The sequence below is a fragment of the Anser cygnoides genome, chromosome 2, assembly GCF_040182565.1.
Source record: "Anser cygnoides isolate HZ-2024a breed goose chromosome 2, Taihu_goose_T2T_genome, whole genome shotgun sequence".
NCBI classification, from domain to species: Eukaryota; Metazoa; Chordata; class Aves; order Anseriformes; family Anatidae; genus Anser; species Anser cygnoides.
Window position 1 is genome coordinate 25,704,630 of NC_089874.1, and position 14,857 is coordinate 25,719,486.

Genomic DNA, 14,857 nt, shown 5'->3' on the forward strand with positions numbered 1-14,857 from the left:
GGCCATAGTCAGCAAGGTATGGAGAACATAAGTAACCTTATCTCATCCCTAGACGTGTTCAAGGCCAGGCTGGATGGGGCTTTGAGCCACCTGGTCTGGTGGGAGGTGTCCCTGCCCATGGCAGGGGGGTTGGAACTGGGTGGTCTTTAAGGTCCCTCCCAACCCGAGCAGTTCCGTGATTCTATGATTAAGCACTGTAGATTTGTGGGCTGTTTCAGTATCACATCAAGCAGACCTCCATGTCTAGGTCTTCTGTGGCCTAGCGACAGTGCCATGTTAGTCTCTACAAACCCAACTAAAAGATGCTGGAGAGAGGCTTCAGTAAGAGGGGATGGTTGGTGGAATGAGCCCATAGGCATGAATGTGTCAAATACTGGCCTCGTTTGAGAGCATTTGGCTGAGGGGGCCATACATGGGACTAACTGATATATCATCTTCCCACTGCTCCTTCTTTCTTGTGAGGCCTCTGTTATGGTAGCAGGCCTACTTGCAGAAGCTGAGCACTCCATCTCTTTGTACCTGGGCCTCTCAAACCTGGTGGGCCTGCTCGGTGGTTCCTGAGGCTGGGGGAGACACCTGTGAGCAGTTACACACAGGGAACAGGGCTGCTGCTTCATCCCTTCACAAGAGGCACCTGCTTGCCCAGGTGCACCATTTCATCTTTGCTGGGCAGCATGATGGGACTTTTCTGGCTTTTGAGCAATGAATGTGTTCTCACATCAGAGGTGTGCAAGAAGCCAGCGCATCCCATACCATAAAAAACCTTGGGGTTTTATACCCCAAGGAAGATTGCATCTTTCATATGCTTTCTGCATCATCTAACAGGCTTTTGAAAATCAGGTCCTCTAGGGAAAGTCTGCAACTTGCTGTTCTGGAGTGCAAATGTTTGCTTTGTGGTGCCTACGTTAGGAGCCGTGTTTAATTAGCTGCTGTGTGCACCTACAGCTTGCCTCTCTGTGCATAATTTATTCCACTTAATGGCTGAAATATCTTTCTTTTGTCTGGTGTGATCTTCATTTCAGCACAGCCTGGAGGCCAAAGAGCCAGTATCGGTGATGGTGAGGGGAGTTAATAATTGTTACTTTTACAGCATCCATGAGGGGCTGGCTGGATGTGCTGTAAAAGTACACACATTTATATTTGCAGCACAACAGCCAGGTTTTGATTTTTATCACTTGTTATGCATCTACTCTACAGATCTACTAAGAGGATTCTGGTCTGTGTAGTGAAAAATACACACTGAGCAAGGTAGGTTAGATATATAGCATCTGTGAATTGCTCATATAGCCTTATTTGAAAAAAAAACACTTTGGCTGAAAATGGCATTAATGATAATCCTGCAAAAATGGCAGGACAATTCAAAACCAGACAGGCTCCTGTTATTCAAAAACGACTTTAGCAGAGGAAACCTAGCATGTAACACCTCAATGTATTGTTTTTCACCTAGGAAACATGTTTGCTGAAAGAAATACTATTACATAGTTTCTCATGTGAGTAAATTCTCACTCATTCATCATCTTCAATTATCTGAATTGTAAAACAGACTGCAGTGCTAGCTTGCACCATTTCTATGTGCATGAAGATGTAGCTTATATGCCAATCTATTGTGGTCACTTAAGGCAGTGATGCACTGTTGAAAATCTGTCTCTCTGTTCTAGAAAAAGCATAAAATATCATCCTTTAGCCAGTGCAAAGATGGAGAATGTATTATATTTTCCATAAAATAAAATAAAATAAAAATGCAGACATGATGCCCGCTTGTGTATGACTGACATACCACTGGATGCAGACAATAATGGCTGCTGCTAGTTTATGGAGAGACAGGCAGTAGTTTATGAGAGTGCAATAGCTAGCAGGGAAATATAACCATTACACAAGCTAATACAACGCCTGCTAATTACATAATCAGTCCTAGAAGAAAATGAGCACCGGAGGAGAGATTATATAGGTGGCTATCCTAAATATGCATGCAAGAAATGCCTGGGAAAGGATTAAGGAGGTTTATTTCAGAATACAATTAAAAATCCACTCTAGGTAGAGAAGGGAGCACCACCATTAGCTGCAGTTGGCAGCCCAACTTCATAAGTCTCCTGAAATGCCAAATTTTACCTGCTTCTGGATGCACACTGATATTATCCTATAGAGCTTCAAGAGCTCTTCTGCAGGGTCAGGCACTACGTCTGCACCAGCATGCCCCAGCCAAGGCTCTGCATCGTTGCCCTGGCTTTTCATGATATTTTGCTTTTGTTGCTGGTTGCCTTTTAACCCAAGTTTGGTGACTTTGTATTGCAAAATGATCATCATTAGGATCATTAATTAACATTTATTTTGTAGTTCTCTGGCAATCTTGCAGGAGTTGGAAGATATTTTAAGAGTGAAATTATTGTTGCACTCTGTCTTATCTTAATGTACTAAAAGTATTAGCAACTTGTCACCAGAAAACTTTTTTGGAGGTATTCTGTTGTAGCTGTTGAGGTCCTTGAAGTGACAATGCAAAGTACAGGTAACAAAACAAGAAAGAGATTTTCTTATTGCTGTTAATCAGAACTGTAAAATAAGATGGCATATGCTGCAAAAACAGACAGACCTATCGCTTCAACTATTCTATACATGCAGCATCATGCACACTCACAATTTTGAAGGGATACAGGTGATATGCAGAAAATAGTCTCAGATGACAGGATGCATAGATTTTGGTAGCATCTTTTATCACCTCTTTTAAGGAAAAAACACCACTGAATTTTTAGAGTTGTTTACTTACTACAACTGTAAAATAACTTCTGCATTTAGCTTGTGCATGAAAGGAAACGAAGTGGGTAAGTGTGATCACCCATGTTGTCCACTACTCACAAATGTATTACAAATCTGTCTTTCCTGGTCAATATAGGACTGGATGTTACAGAGAGTAACCAGATAACCAAGCATTTGAAGTAATTTAGTTTTTTTTTTGTTTTGTTGTTGTAGTTTTTTTTTTTTAATAAAAACAAAAACAAGCCAGCCCTATTGAATGATGATATATTTTCAAAGCATTTATGAATTCAAAAAGTCAGTGTTGCATTTTAATTTAAACTATTTAATAATGTAATTTTAACTCCTGAATGAAGCTTCATTGTCTCCATCTTTTCTTCTGTGTATTGGCATTCTCTCTGTACAATGGTTTGCATACACAGCTAATTTTAATATTAATCTCACAACACCAGTTTCAGTCAATTTCAACACTTCAGCAGAAACAGTGCTTTGAACATAAAAGCCCTCTGTGATCTCAGTTCTCCCTACTTTGTTCAGAAATAGTGCCATTTGATCATTTTTGTTTCATTGTTCATTGTTTCCTCTATCTCCTGGTTCTTCTTTATACAGTGATGCTACTTGTGTTGAGGCAGATAATCCAGCAATGTGAAAGTGGTTAGAAAAGAAATGCAAAACCACAGTCACTCTCAGTTTCAGTGCAAAACAACTGGCATCAGCAGCTTTGGCTAAATTAGCTTAACAGCAAGCACCTCACCACAGCTGAAGTTGCTATTATATAACATACCTGGTAATGCATTAATATATGCATGATGTAGTCATATATTTCTCCAGCAAGGCGGTTTTCTGGTCTCCAGGGAATAATAACGAATTGAATTCCTAGTAAGGGCACCAGGATTAATGTGGCTCTGACAGCTTTCATATACATGTTGGACTCAGCACGGTGGGTGTCTCTTAGCTTTGTCACCAAAACTCGGACAATGTTAAGCAAAAAGAAAAAATTGACCTGTAAAGCAAAACCGTTATAGGTGAAAGCATTCAATTAAACAGGCATTCAAACTGAAAATGCAGGACAAATAAATGACTTTAAAATGCAACTTTCTAGCTTCATCATTGCTCATAATGGGCAACCTCTTGGAAGTCAGGCCTTGGAAAGTACCTGAATATCTTCAGAAAACAGATGTTAAGCTGCTCTACAAGCTTTACTGGAGACCTGCCTGAATGGATGTTTAGGACAGGCAGGGTGTTTTAATGTTGATGTGGTAAAATTCAGGATTTCTAAGAAAAAAAACACCTCATATCTATGTCACAAGGTTCAGTAGGGTGGATGAATTGTTCCCAGAGTAACCACTTCTCTCTTACTGGGGAGGTCCCCAAGGTATCTTGCTTTGGTCTGCACTGAAGATGTCTACAGCCAGGAGAGACAAAATCCCCAGGGCATCCCTGGACATACGGAGCCTGCAGGGTCATGCACACTCTCTGAGGAACATGGTCTGGCTTACGTGGGCCACTACTTCAGGCAAGTTGGTTCTTGAGAAAAATCTAGGTTTATCCTTGCCTCCATGGGACTGTAGGGTTCCCACAGTACAAGGCCCACAGGTAAAACTTAAAATGAGCTGGATCACAGAAAAAATGCCAAATAACTGAGAAAGTTTTGCCTGTGACCATTTTGGTCATCTATTCTGAGTAGCTCAATATTTGATTTCCTGAGTTATTCCAGCTGTGGGTGCTTAGCACATGTGCATCTGCTCTTGGCCCTGGCTTCACAGCTCCTTGTGGGATGTGCTGAGAGCTTGTGATGGAAGAGAGGTGGCAGACACGGGCCAGTCATGAGCCCAGTAAATACCACAGGTATCACAGGCTTTTGCTCCAGTGTAACCAGTTCACTTTTTCCCGATCTGTTACAATGTTATCAGGCACCTGTCCTTCTGAACATTAAGAGAGTTTTCTCCAAATTATTATTTTTTAAATAAGTATCCTCTTATTGCATAACTAACATAGATATTTTAATAGCCCCAAATCCATAAATAAATGAGAAATCTCACTTGGATCTTTCAGAACAATAAACCATGAATCAGTAAGTTTCAGTAAAGCATTTCATAACTTCTTAGCTACTGAGAGACCTTTCAACTATTTTACATTTGTACTCTACTGGAAAAAGGGAATAATGAATGACTTCTGAGGTCCCATTCAGCATTAAATCTAAACCTTATTCTCCATCTTCCTCTGACTTCACTCACTCTGCTTAACCTTCAGTTTTAGAATTTCTTGAAGTAACTGCGAAAGGTGGAAAGAAGACTCTGCAAAGGTGAAATTCCTCAGCTCTTCTGAGTCAGGCTGTCACTATGAGATTCTTGTGCCCAATCAAGCAGGACATTCTGTGAACACTGACATATTTACAAGAAAAATAAAACTGGAAATGGCATAAGAACAAGCCAGAAATTATAATGACTTATTTTTAAAGCAGTTAAAGATTGTTCTTCTTCCATAAAAGCAGCCTCTCCTCTCTTCTTTGTAGCTAAGATGCATACTTGTAGCTTGGTGACCACAGAATCACAGAATCATTAAGGTTGGAAAAGACCTCCAAGATCACCTGGTCCAACAACCTGGGTGACACACTGAGATGAGTTTGGGACTTGGGTTGAATAAAACCTTTCAGAAAGGTCAGTGTTACAATGCCAACCATCACCACTGGCACAGAACATGCTATATGTGTACACGTTGCTGAGCTGCATCTTGAATCTCATCCTGTGTTGCTCCTGACAGCCCACTCCAGTCCCTTTCCTGGCCCTACCACTGGACCATACCTGTGCAGAAACCAGTAAAACTAGCACTGAATAACCAGCTTGCACTCCACTCAGCCCAGCAAAGGCATTGATGTTTCACTGATGTCACTTAAATGCAGTACATTTGTCACAAAAATGTTACAATGGAGTCGAGTGACCACGCGGATTTTCAAAAGCAATTAATGGTTCAGTTTGCTTTAAAATCTGATTATTTTCTGGGAGGTCTTTTTACAGGTCCCATTTATGAAAAGTATTAAGAACCTGTCCTGAATAGAGGAAATCACTAACTACTTTGACATTTTGACCAAAATACTTAAAGTTCAGAAATTTATATTCTCTACACATTAGCAGCATTTCTAAAATAATTACTAAACTGTCGATTTCAAATAATATTCTTACCAATAAAGCTGCCATTACAGGTCCATGAACAATATAAAGCAAGTAAGTGTCAACACTCATCCAGCAGCTGGAAGGGAAATACACCATTAGAGTTTATTATTTACTCAAATAAAATGTGTTACACAATAAAATAATGGTAAATTCCTTCAAAATCAGACATGCTACTCACTTGTCATTGAAGTATTTGGCTCTTGCAACTGCATGAATAGATGCTGGCACTAAAGGGAACCCTGAAATGATTAAAGGTATAGGTCAGACTTGGTGTTTTTGATTTGAATTTCAGGTGTCACTCACACTACCAACATCTCTTGTCCATAAAACACATATATGTGAAATCCCAGCTTTCACAAAGAACCGTAATCCTATTACACTCAGAACTCTAGCATGGTGTGATGCTCCAGGCAGGCCAACAGAAGAAACCAAGTCCATGGGCCATAGGCTCTCCTGGGGCTCCACAAAGCTCCTGCCAGGCTCCCCTGTGCTACTGTGGCTTGTGCAGGAGGGAGTGTGAGCAAGCAGTGTGAGATGGAGGCAGAGATCATTTGGTTCTCAGTACGGCATTCCCTCAGGAAACCAGGGATACTTGTTATAACCATGTAAATCGGGATTGAGAAAGACAGAGGCACATTAACTTGCATGCCAGATTATGGAGCAGTAAACAACAGAGAGAGGGGCTGCTTTTTGGAGGCCCACAGCAAGAGAAAATGTGTGGAGCCAGGACATTCACAGCAGTGGGGATTTGGGATAGCTTCTGCAGATTCCCATCCCCTGTGCCATCAAGCACATCCCATGCAGGTTTATATCGGCGAGGAGGGGAGCTGGGGATACTGTAACTCCACATCTCCCGCTTTATCTGTGAAGCCCAGCTGATGCCTCAGGGGAAGTCACTGTGTTGACAGGGAGCTGAGGAGGGCAAATTTGCACGAGGCCAAAGGCTTGGGAACACGCCGTGCTATACTGGACACCTCAAATCATAGAATCACGGAATCATAGAACCGTAGAATCACAACATCCTGAGTTAGAAGGGACCCACAAGGGTAATAAAGTCCAACTCCTGGCTCCACACAGGACCACCTAAAAAAACAAACCATACATCTGAGAGCATTGTCCTAATGCTTCTTGAACTGTGGCAGGCTTGGTGCTGTGACCACTGCCCTGGGCAGCCTGTCCCAGTGCCCGACCACCCTCTCAGTGAAGAACCTTTTCCTAACACCCAGCCTGACCCTCCCCTGTCACAGCTTCATGCCGTAAAATGCTTGTTTCCACCCCGACATTTTAAGAGTGGCAATGTGGTCCACTCCTGTCGATCTTCCTTCAGCTTGCTTGTATGCAGTCTCCCTCTCCAATAGGCTAGAAATCTGTAATAGGGGAACCCATGCTAAAATACTGACCCCACCTTGTATAATCCTACATATGCAGACAGCTGGAGTCACCTACTGCCTTGTCTGTCCTTTGCAGAGGGCTTTGTGGACACCTTTGGTGTTACTGCTGCCTGCTCCCTATAAACCATGCATGTTTGTTCCGACCAGTGGATATTCTGTAGTTATAAGAAAAACATGTGAAAATGTCCTGCTGATACAGTGATTAGTCACAGACGGAGGAACATGGCTCCTTGTTTCTTCAGGTGTTAGTGATTTCATAAACACTTTTAGATGAGGCAGAGAATCCTTAGCCAAATTCTCGAGTATTCTTACTGCAGAGCACAGGCCAGACAATGCTGGAAAGAGACTGAGGTCAAAAAAGTATATAAATAGGACACTCTGTGGTATCCAGGTATCTCTAAGCAACAACTTGTTGCTCTACTTCCAAAATAAGTTCTTACTGCAGTTGTACTTGAGAGGACAATGCAGCTGTGGGAGAACAAAGCGGATTGCCTTCTCTTTTATATATTGTTAGAAAATGATTACTGGGCTGCTGGCTGCAGAATGAATTTTTAGAGTGATGATGCATGGTAGAAAAACAAAAAGCTCAGAACAAAAAGAAAGGATTTTCCAAACTCAGGGTGACCTTATGGGATTGACAGTTTAAGAAAATCCTTTTGCTTTGGAAATGAATCAAGTCTGAGCCAGTTTTGTTGATGGACAACATAGACTGAAATGCATTTTTAAGGGACCAATCTGTAATAGCAAATAGCCTTCATCTGAAAGCTCTGGCCTGGAGTATTGTAAGTAGAGTGCACGACATGATGCCATGGGACCTCCTTCTTCTGTTAAACGCATTAGCCCTGAATATTTGGCTCAACAAATTCACATGCAAATCTGAGGAACGCGACGGAAAGTTTTCATTAATCAGTTGCAGGGTAAGAATCTCTTGACCATCTATGGCTCAAATTTCCAGCTGCAGGCTAGCTCATACAGCTAGATGTCATTTTTCCCTTTTCAAGGGTCAGAAAGCAATGAGCAGTAAGAAGGGGAGCGCCAAGAAGGCCTGTTGGGCCTTGGTGGCCCAACATGTACCGTATCTCTCCAGGGGTCCCACCTATATCATGAACAGTGAGCAATGTAGAAAAGGTTCCACCCCAGCCACCACAAGAAAAGTTATGACATGTCCCTTGAGGTCATGCCAAGTCCTCTATATAGAATAAATAAATAAATAAAATCTGGCAATTATGCTTAATTGTATTTCCAGTTGAACTGACAATCTGCTTCAGCTCTGTCCAAATACATGATTCCCTCTTCACTTTTATGTGGATGAAGCTGCCTGAAGCACCCAGAGTACACTGTAGCTGGATGCACCCATCTGATGCTGTTTTCTTGCACTGCATAAGGGTGATTTCCTGACCTGCTGAAACAATAACAAATGAAAAGGACATTCCCAGCAGCAGCAGTTGCCAGAGAGGATGTCACCTGAAGGCATAATTCTTGAAATACATCTGTCCATGTCAGATTCCATTCAATCATCTGCAACCTTTTGTGGAAGTGTTTTATATTTGCTCAGATTTTTTTTTTTTATAAAGCCATTTTACAAATGTCATTAGTGATTTTTCCAAATAAAATAATACAGATCTTCTCGCATAGGGATTAGTTATAACAATGAATAATGAGTATATTCATCTCATGTTGTACATTTACCTTGATCTTTTGAATTATAATTCAGAGCACAACCTGCTCTGTTTGCTCTGCATTGCCCTTTGGAGAAATGTATCTCTATCCATTGATTAACATAGCTAGATGCTTAAAGTTAGACCTAATGTGAGCACTGCTTCTGGAAACAGTGGAATTACACTGATTTATGCAAATTTAAGGGGTGGCCAGATAGCCCTAATTAGATCATATTGCTAATAATGACTTCTACTTTAGAAACAAGGTGCTAATGATTACTTTTGTGTGGCAGTATCAATTTAGTTTCATTAATAAGGCTGCAGACTTCATAGACAGAGTTGTGTCCTTTTCTATTAACCTTTTCTCTCTCAAGATATCATCATGCTATTCCCACAGCGACCACCCTATTTACTTTTAGGGCAGTGCTGCAGATAGTGATAAGCATCTTACCAGTTATCTTCACTGAGTTACCCACCATGATGCTCTCAACAATATTTCCGCTAGCTCATAAACTTTAACGGCAGGCCATCTGTCCCAGTTGCATTAAATTGCACTGCCTAAAGTGAATGTTACTTTAAAAAAAATATGTTAATGCCCATTTTTCTCCTGCATAATTCAATACAGAACGACAGTACTTCCAGAAGGCTTATGCTACAAGACATGAAAACAGCAAAAGTTTTATCTGGAAGGAAGTGTTTGAAATTACTCTTCAGGTAGGGCTTCCATTTCAAAACTAGAGCACTACCAGACTTTGTATATTCAAATATTCTGAACTGTGAAAACTTTCCGATAGCACAGTTGCTTGCTCCACAAGGGCTCAGTTATTTGGATTGACAGAAAAAGTCCAGAAACCTTAACTCAATTTATGGTTCTTCAGGAAGGTTTTTAACAGCTGGTGATGTTCCATAGAATTTTCATTCCAAGACCATGACAGCTCCCTCTCTTCTCAGAAAAGATGCCATTCTCAAAAAAAAAAATAAAATAAATTCTTACATGCTTGGATACTGTTCTCTGGCACTATACTCCACATAAACTAGAAAATTGTGCTTAATTTTCTAGGTATTTAATGCAGGTATCCAGGGAGTACTGTCTTGTGCTATAAGAGGAAAATACGTTACCAGTCTTTTAAATGAAAAATCCAAATAAAGGGGGAACAACTTTCTATTTTGCTGTTACCATCTATATAAGACCTGGTATTGGATGCCCAACTAGCAGCTGATGTCAGGGTTTTAAAGTTCTTCAGAACATTCAGAACCAGGTCATTTTTCTCCCATCTAATTAATTCCTAATTTTCCTCTGTCTAAGCAGAAGGGCTGTTTTTTATTTTCTTGCTGGAAATGAAATAATGTTGAACAGGCAAAACATTTGCAAAGAGGATGGAAAATACAGAGTAAGTTCTACATGCTTCAGTCTGGAATTGCAAGAGATAAGTGCCAGTGACCATCCCTAAGTGCTGTGGGACAATGAAAAAAGATCCATCACTGCTGCTTGGCCACACCAGTGGGGTTTGAGATCTGAGGCCTGGCTAACCAGAAATCGGAATGAGGCCAGAAATTCACAATTCCCAAACTGGGAAAAACCTATTAGTAATGATTTTCTGTCAGCACTGGTGTGGACTGGATTTACAATAGTGACTTAACTGTAAAAGAGATTGCACTCCACTCTAATATACTGGTTGTATTTACATGGCTTTTTACTGGGCCAGGCAGTCCAAAGGGTAGATACCTGTTGTTGCTACTAATTGAAAGGCAAGGACTCCCTCAGTGAAAGGAGAAGAGATCTGCATACTTGGAGATGTTGAACCAGACTTAGTCATGGTTTCTTGAGTGGAATGCACACGACTACATATAGTTTGCATAGTGCGTGGGTTTGTAACCTCTCTCATAGAATATCACTGAGATTTGCTTCAATGATGACTGTACGGTTCTCTGAAATGCTTTAGAGATCACTGCTGTAAGACAAAATAAAAGTAGAGACATTATCTACTCCTGTGTGGGTAAAATATCATCTGTCAAAGCATATCCAATATTGGATTCAGTTCCAGAGAAGCTCTGGTTCCTCTTTGTATGTACCTTGTTGTTTTTCACTTTGGGAGACGCAGATATTGATTTTCCTCTTTTTCCAGAATACTTTTATAGGTAATGTTGCAGTTTAATATTTTTGCATGTAAAGTGACAAAACTAGACAAGTTTTGTTCAGACAAAAGATGTGCTTCGATAAAAATCTATTTCTCTCCCAAAGCTTTGCTTAACAAAACTTCAGCATTTCTTTCAGAAAATCCCAAGATGCAGCAAATAATGGATAAAGACTCCTGCTGATTTTCATGAGTCTCTAGGCTGATCCAAATAAATGCACTCAAATTTAGGACCCAAGAACTCAACCCTAGGCTATGATCTACTAGTGTAAATAGAACAATTCAGGTGTGTAAGTGCTAGAAGAATTCAAACATCTGAAAGAATTCACTAGCTTGCTATAAATCACGCCATACATACCCCAGCCCAAGAGGTAATACCAGTGCAAACGCTGCTCCTCAGCAAACACTGCCACCACAATTAACGTGTGAAGGTAAATCCCTTCGCAGAGCATCCAGAAGTAGTTGCAGCCCAGCATGTACTGGTGAAAGAATTGCAGCACTTTGCAGCTTACCTGTGAGACGAATGAGAAAATGTGACACACTTGACCAGCATTTTGCATCTAAGCAGGCAACAATAAATGTTAATGCTAACATTTGAAAATTAAGATTGCTAACATAAGAAAACAAAGGGAAACAAAAATGCCCAGCTCTTGTTGGGTTTGTTCAACATCTCAGTGACAGGGATTTTAAACTTTTGTAAATGAGATGAATGGAACAAACAACCTTCACAGAATTGTAAAAAATGTAACAGCACTCCAAAAACTACTATGCAAAAAAAAAAAAACAACAAAACTTTCAAAAGCTGTCTGATGATTTCAAGAAGTGAAACAGGCAACTTGATCTAGAAGGACAAGAAAAAACAGTAACTTGGAGCTCCAGTTTGTATTACTTCTTTTGCTTTTAATCAAACTTTTCTAAGGCTTGTTCAGCTCTCCCAATCGCTCACTCTTTAAGTGACACCCAGCTCTGAACTCACTCGTTTGGGAAGGATAAGTGCCGCGAGCAGCAGAGGTATTTTTGGTAGGGTACACAGGATACTGGCCTGGCCTCTTTGTGATAATATAGCTTTATTTTGTCCACATCATGAAAATATACATGGAGGTAAATGGAGTTGGTGAAGCTGGCAAGTGGTTCCCACTTTTGGTTCAGATAAGCTTGCAGACATACAGTGAGAGATTGTGGCTTTGAGTTGCTGGTGGAGAGAAACATGCCGTGTCCATTCGCCAGCTGGTGTGGGACAACACCATTCCTCTTCCGAAAGGATCTGATGTCCATCCACTTCCACCATGTCCCCAGAAACCAGGCAGCCCAGGAGGAGCAGGAGGGTGATGCTGTGCCTGCAGAGAGCTCCTCAGGGACCAGCAGCAGCTACGCAGAAATCTGAGGTCACTGCAGTGATGGCAAAGTGCCAGTTGTCATCTGTGGCCACAGGAAAATATTCCTTCCCCTTCACTTCTGCAGATTTTCCCAAGCTAATTACCTGGACTGGAAGCAAAGTTTTTAGGACTGACTTGTCTCTCTGAAGTGACATTTCGTCCATTCAGCAAGGAGAGGACTGTACACTCTGTATTTGTCTGAGGGACTCAGGGTGCCCCTCTGGACCAGAGAAGTGTGTTTGAGAGCCATACGATGCACCATCTTCTATTGCTGAAAAACATTCCCGAACCAATTGCCAGAACATAGGCCTTTAGTTCTGTAGTTCTGTTTCAATTTTACAGTTCAGTTTGGTGCTCGTGAAAATACAGAAATATTGATAGGATAGGTTAAAGGACTCAGACAGGAGTAACTTGAAGGACTGTTTTTGTTTTGTTTTGTTTTGTTTTTGCCATTTCATTTTTTTTCTGCTCATCACACAGGGCAAAGCAGTTGTGTTTTTTTTTTTTTTTTTCCCCACACTGTGTCAGAACAGTTCCTACAGAGTATGCTGAAAAAAAGGTTGTACAGTGGTCTAAGAAGGTTAAAATAAAATTAAAAAAAAAAGGATGAAGAAGGATTTGCTCTTTTCTGATGGCAAATGTGTCCATTACGGTTCTTTAATCATGCTTGGACTGTTTTTCACGTCTGGGTCAATGTTTCTTGCCTGGCTCCCTTGCACGGGCATGATGCAGCCCCTCAGCTGGCCTCTGGCCTCCCTCCATTTCCCACATTGATCACCAATCCTTGCAAGGACTGCCCCGCCTGGCAGGAGCTTCCCAAAGCCTGGCCATGCTCAGGTGGCCCTCTCCCTGACATAAGCCAGCTCTATCAGTCTGCAAAAAATTAGTGAACTTTCTGAGCAATGACAGCTGTTCCCCAGACAGGTCCGGTAAGATCGGCCGTGTCTCAGGTTCGTCCAGGGCTGGTCCCGTGGTCCCCTGTGGGCTTCTCCTTGGAGGAGCTGCTCTGAGCACTTCTTTCTTTCCTGTGCCCTCCACATGAACTATCACTTGTGGCTTTAAAAATAAAATGAAGTATCTATTTTTTAGAGTAATGGCTATGCAGACAGCTCATGACTCTTTTAGTAATGTAATCACTTGCTATGCAGTAAGTTAGAGACTACCGTTGGCAAGACATGAAGGATGTGCATGATTAGTACTTGGATCCACATCACATTAATTTTAGAATGAATCTGAAAAAGTTAACACAAATAGTTTAAGCACAGCAATGCACTGAGATGAATTATGTTAAATTTCTATTAATCAAACTACAGTGAAAATTAATCTTCACTTTGGATGAGCTAAGAAACACAGCAGGCCTCAGCTGTGGCTAAGTTCAGCAGTAGAAATATTTTCCTACAATGAAAAGAGAGTGTTATTCTTAGATCAGAGCATGTAGATGAAAAGAACCTGTTACTGATGAGAACTGGATTCATACATGGTGTGAACAAAACATGACAAATGTAATTGCACATCTCAGCATACATTAGCCTTAGCCAGGAAAATTGCAGAACTAGTAGGTTTTATGAATTGTTTATTCTTACAGAAACGAGTAAAATGAAACTGCAAGATGATACAGGAGCAAATCTTCCATCACCTCCATGCTCAATAACTTTTTTTTTTTTTTTTTTTAATAAAAAAAGGTCTAGGTGTTTTGTCTTCTGTTGAAATCAAACATGTTTTGTTGGTAAGTTCTTTGAGGCAGAGGCTCTGCACTTATGTCTCATACAATGTGCAGCAGTCAGATCCAGGACTCAAAGAATTATCACAACACCAATACTACTACTTCTACTACTACTGCTACTACTAGCACTCATGATGGAGAGTAAGATGTCATCATCTCTTGGTGTGTGGGTGTGCAAATGACTTAAGCTACTGGTGTTTAATTCACGAGCAGGGCAGGCTGAAAGGAAATAGCTGGTCCTTTCTCCTGCAGCTCTGTAAATTTGTTGCTTTGGCTGGTGTGCCTGCACCCTCAGCAAAGGAACAGATAAATGCTCCTCCTGTAAAGAGAGTGGAGACAGACAGCATTATGCTGCACAAGGTGGTGGTCAGTTATGCTGCACAAGATGGTGGCTGTGCAGCAAAGGAAAGTGGGATACAGTTATCAGGAAATCCCCCAAACCAGGTAACTGGCTCAGAAAGCAGCTCCTTTGTGTTTCTGAGAGGACAGGCAAGAATGAGATATTATTTTTGGCAGAATGCTGCCTGGCAAGAGACAGGCTCTATGAGCAGGGAAGTGGCCTACTGCTGTTTGTTCTCATGGCACTGATGAACACAAATGTTCAAGAAAGTTCTTCACAGATCTGCAGGACAGCACCCAAGATCTCCTTTAGT

General features: G+C 41.1%; 1 protein-coding gene across 5 annotated transcripts in view; it reads right to left on the reverse strand.

The window, feature by feature from the left end:
* CALCR (calcitonin receptor) overlaps window positions 1–14,857 on the reverse strand; it is a 177,938-nt gene that overhangs the window by 16,071 nt on the left and 147,010 nt on the right. For all 5 annotated transcript variants that reach the window (XM_066991728.1, XM_048077527.2, XM_048077526.2 and 2 more), the window contains 4 exons: window positions 11,464–11,617; window positions 6,100–6,160; window positions 5,931–5,997; window positions 3,533–3,751 (listed from right to left, as the gene is read on the reverse strand). In XM_066991728.1, the coding sequence (XP_066847829.1) occupies window positions 3,533–3,751; window positions 5,931–5,997; window positions 6,100–6,160; window positions 11,464–11,617 (501 nt within the window). The remainder of the gene's footprint in view (window positions 1–3,532; window positions 3,752–5,930; window positions 5,998–6,099; window positions 6,161–11,463; window positions 11,618–14,857) is intronic.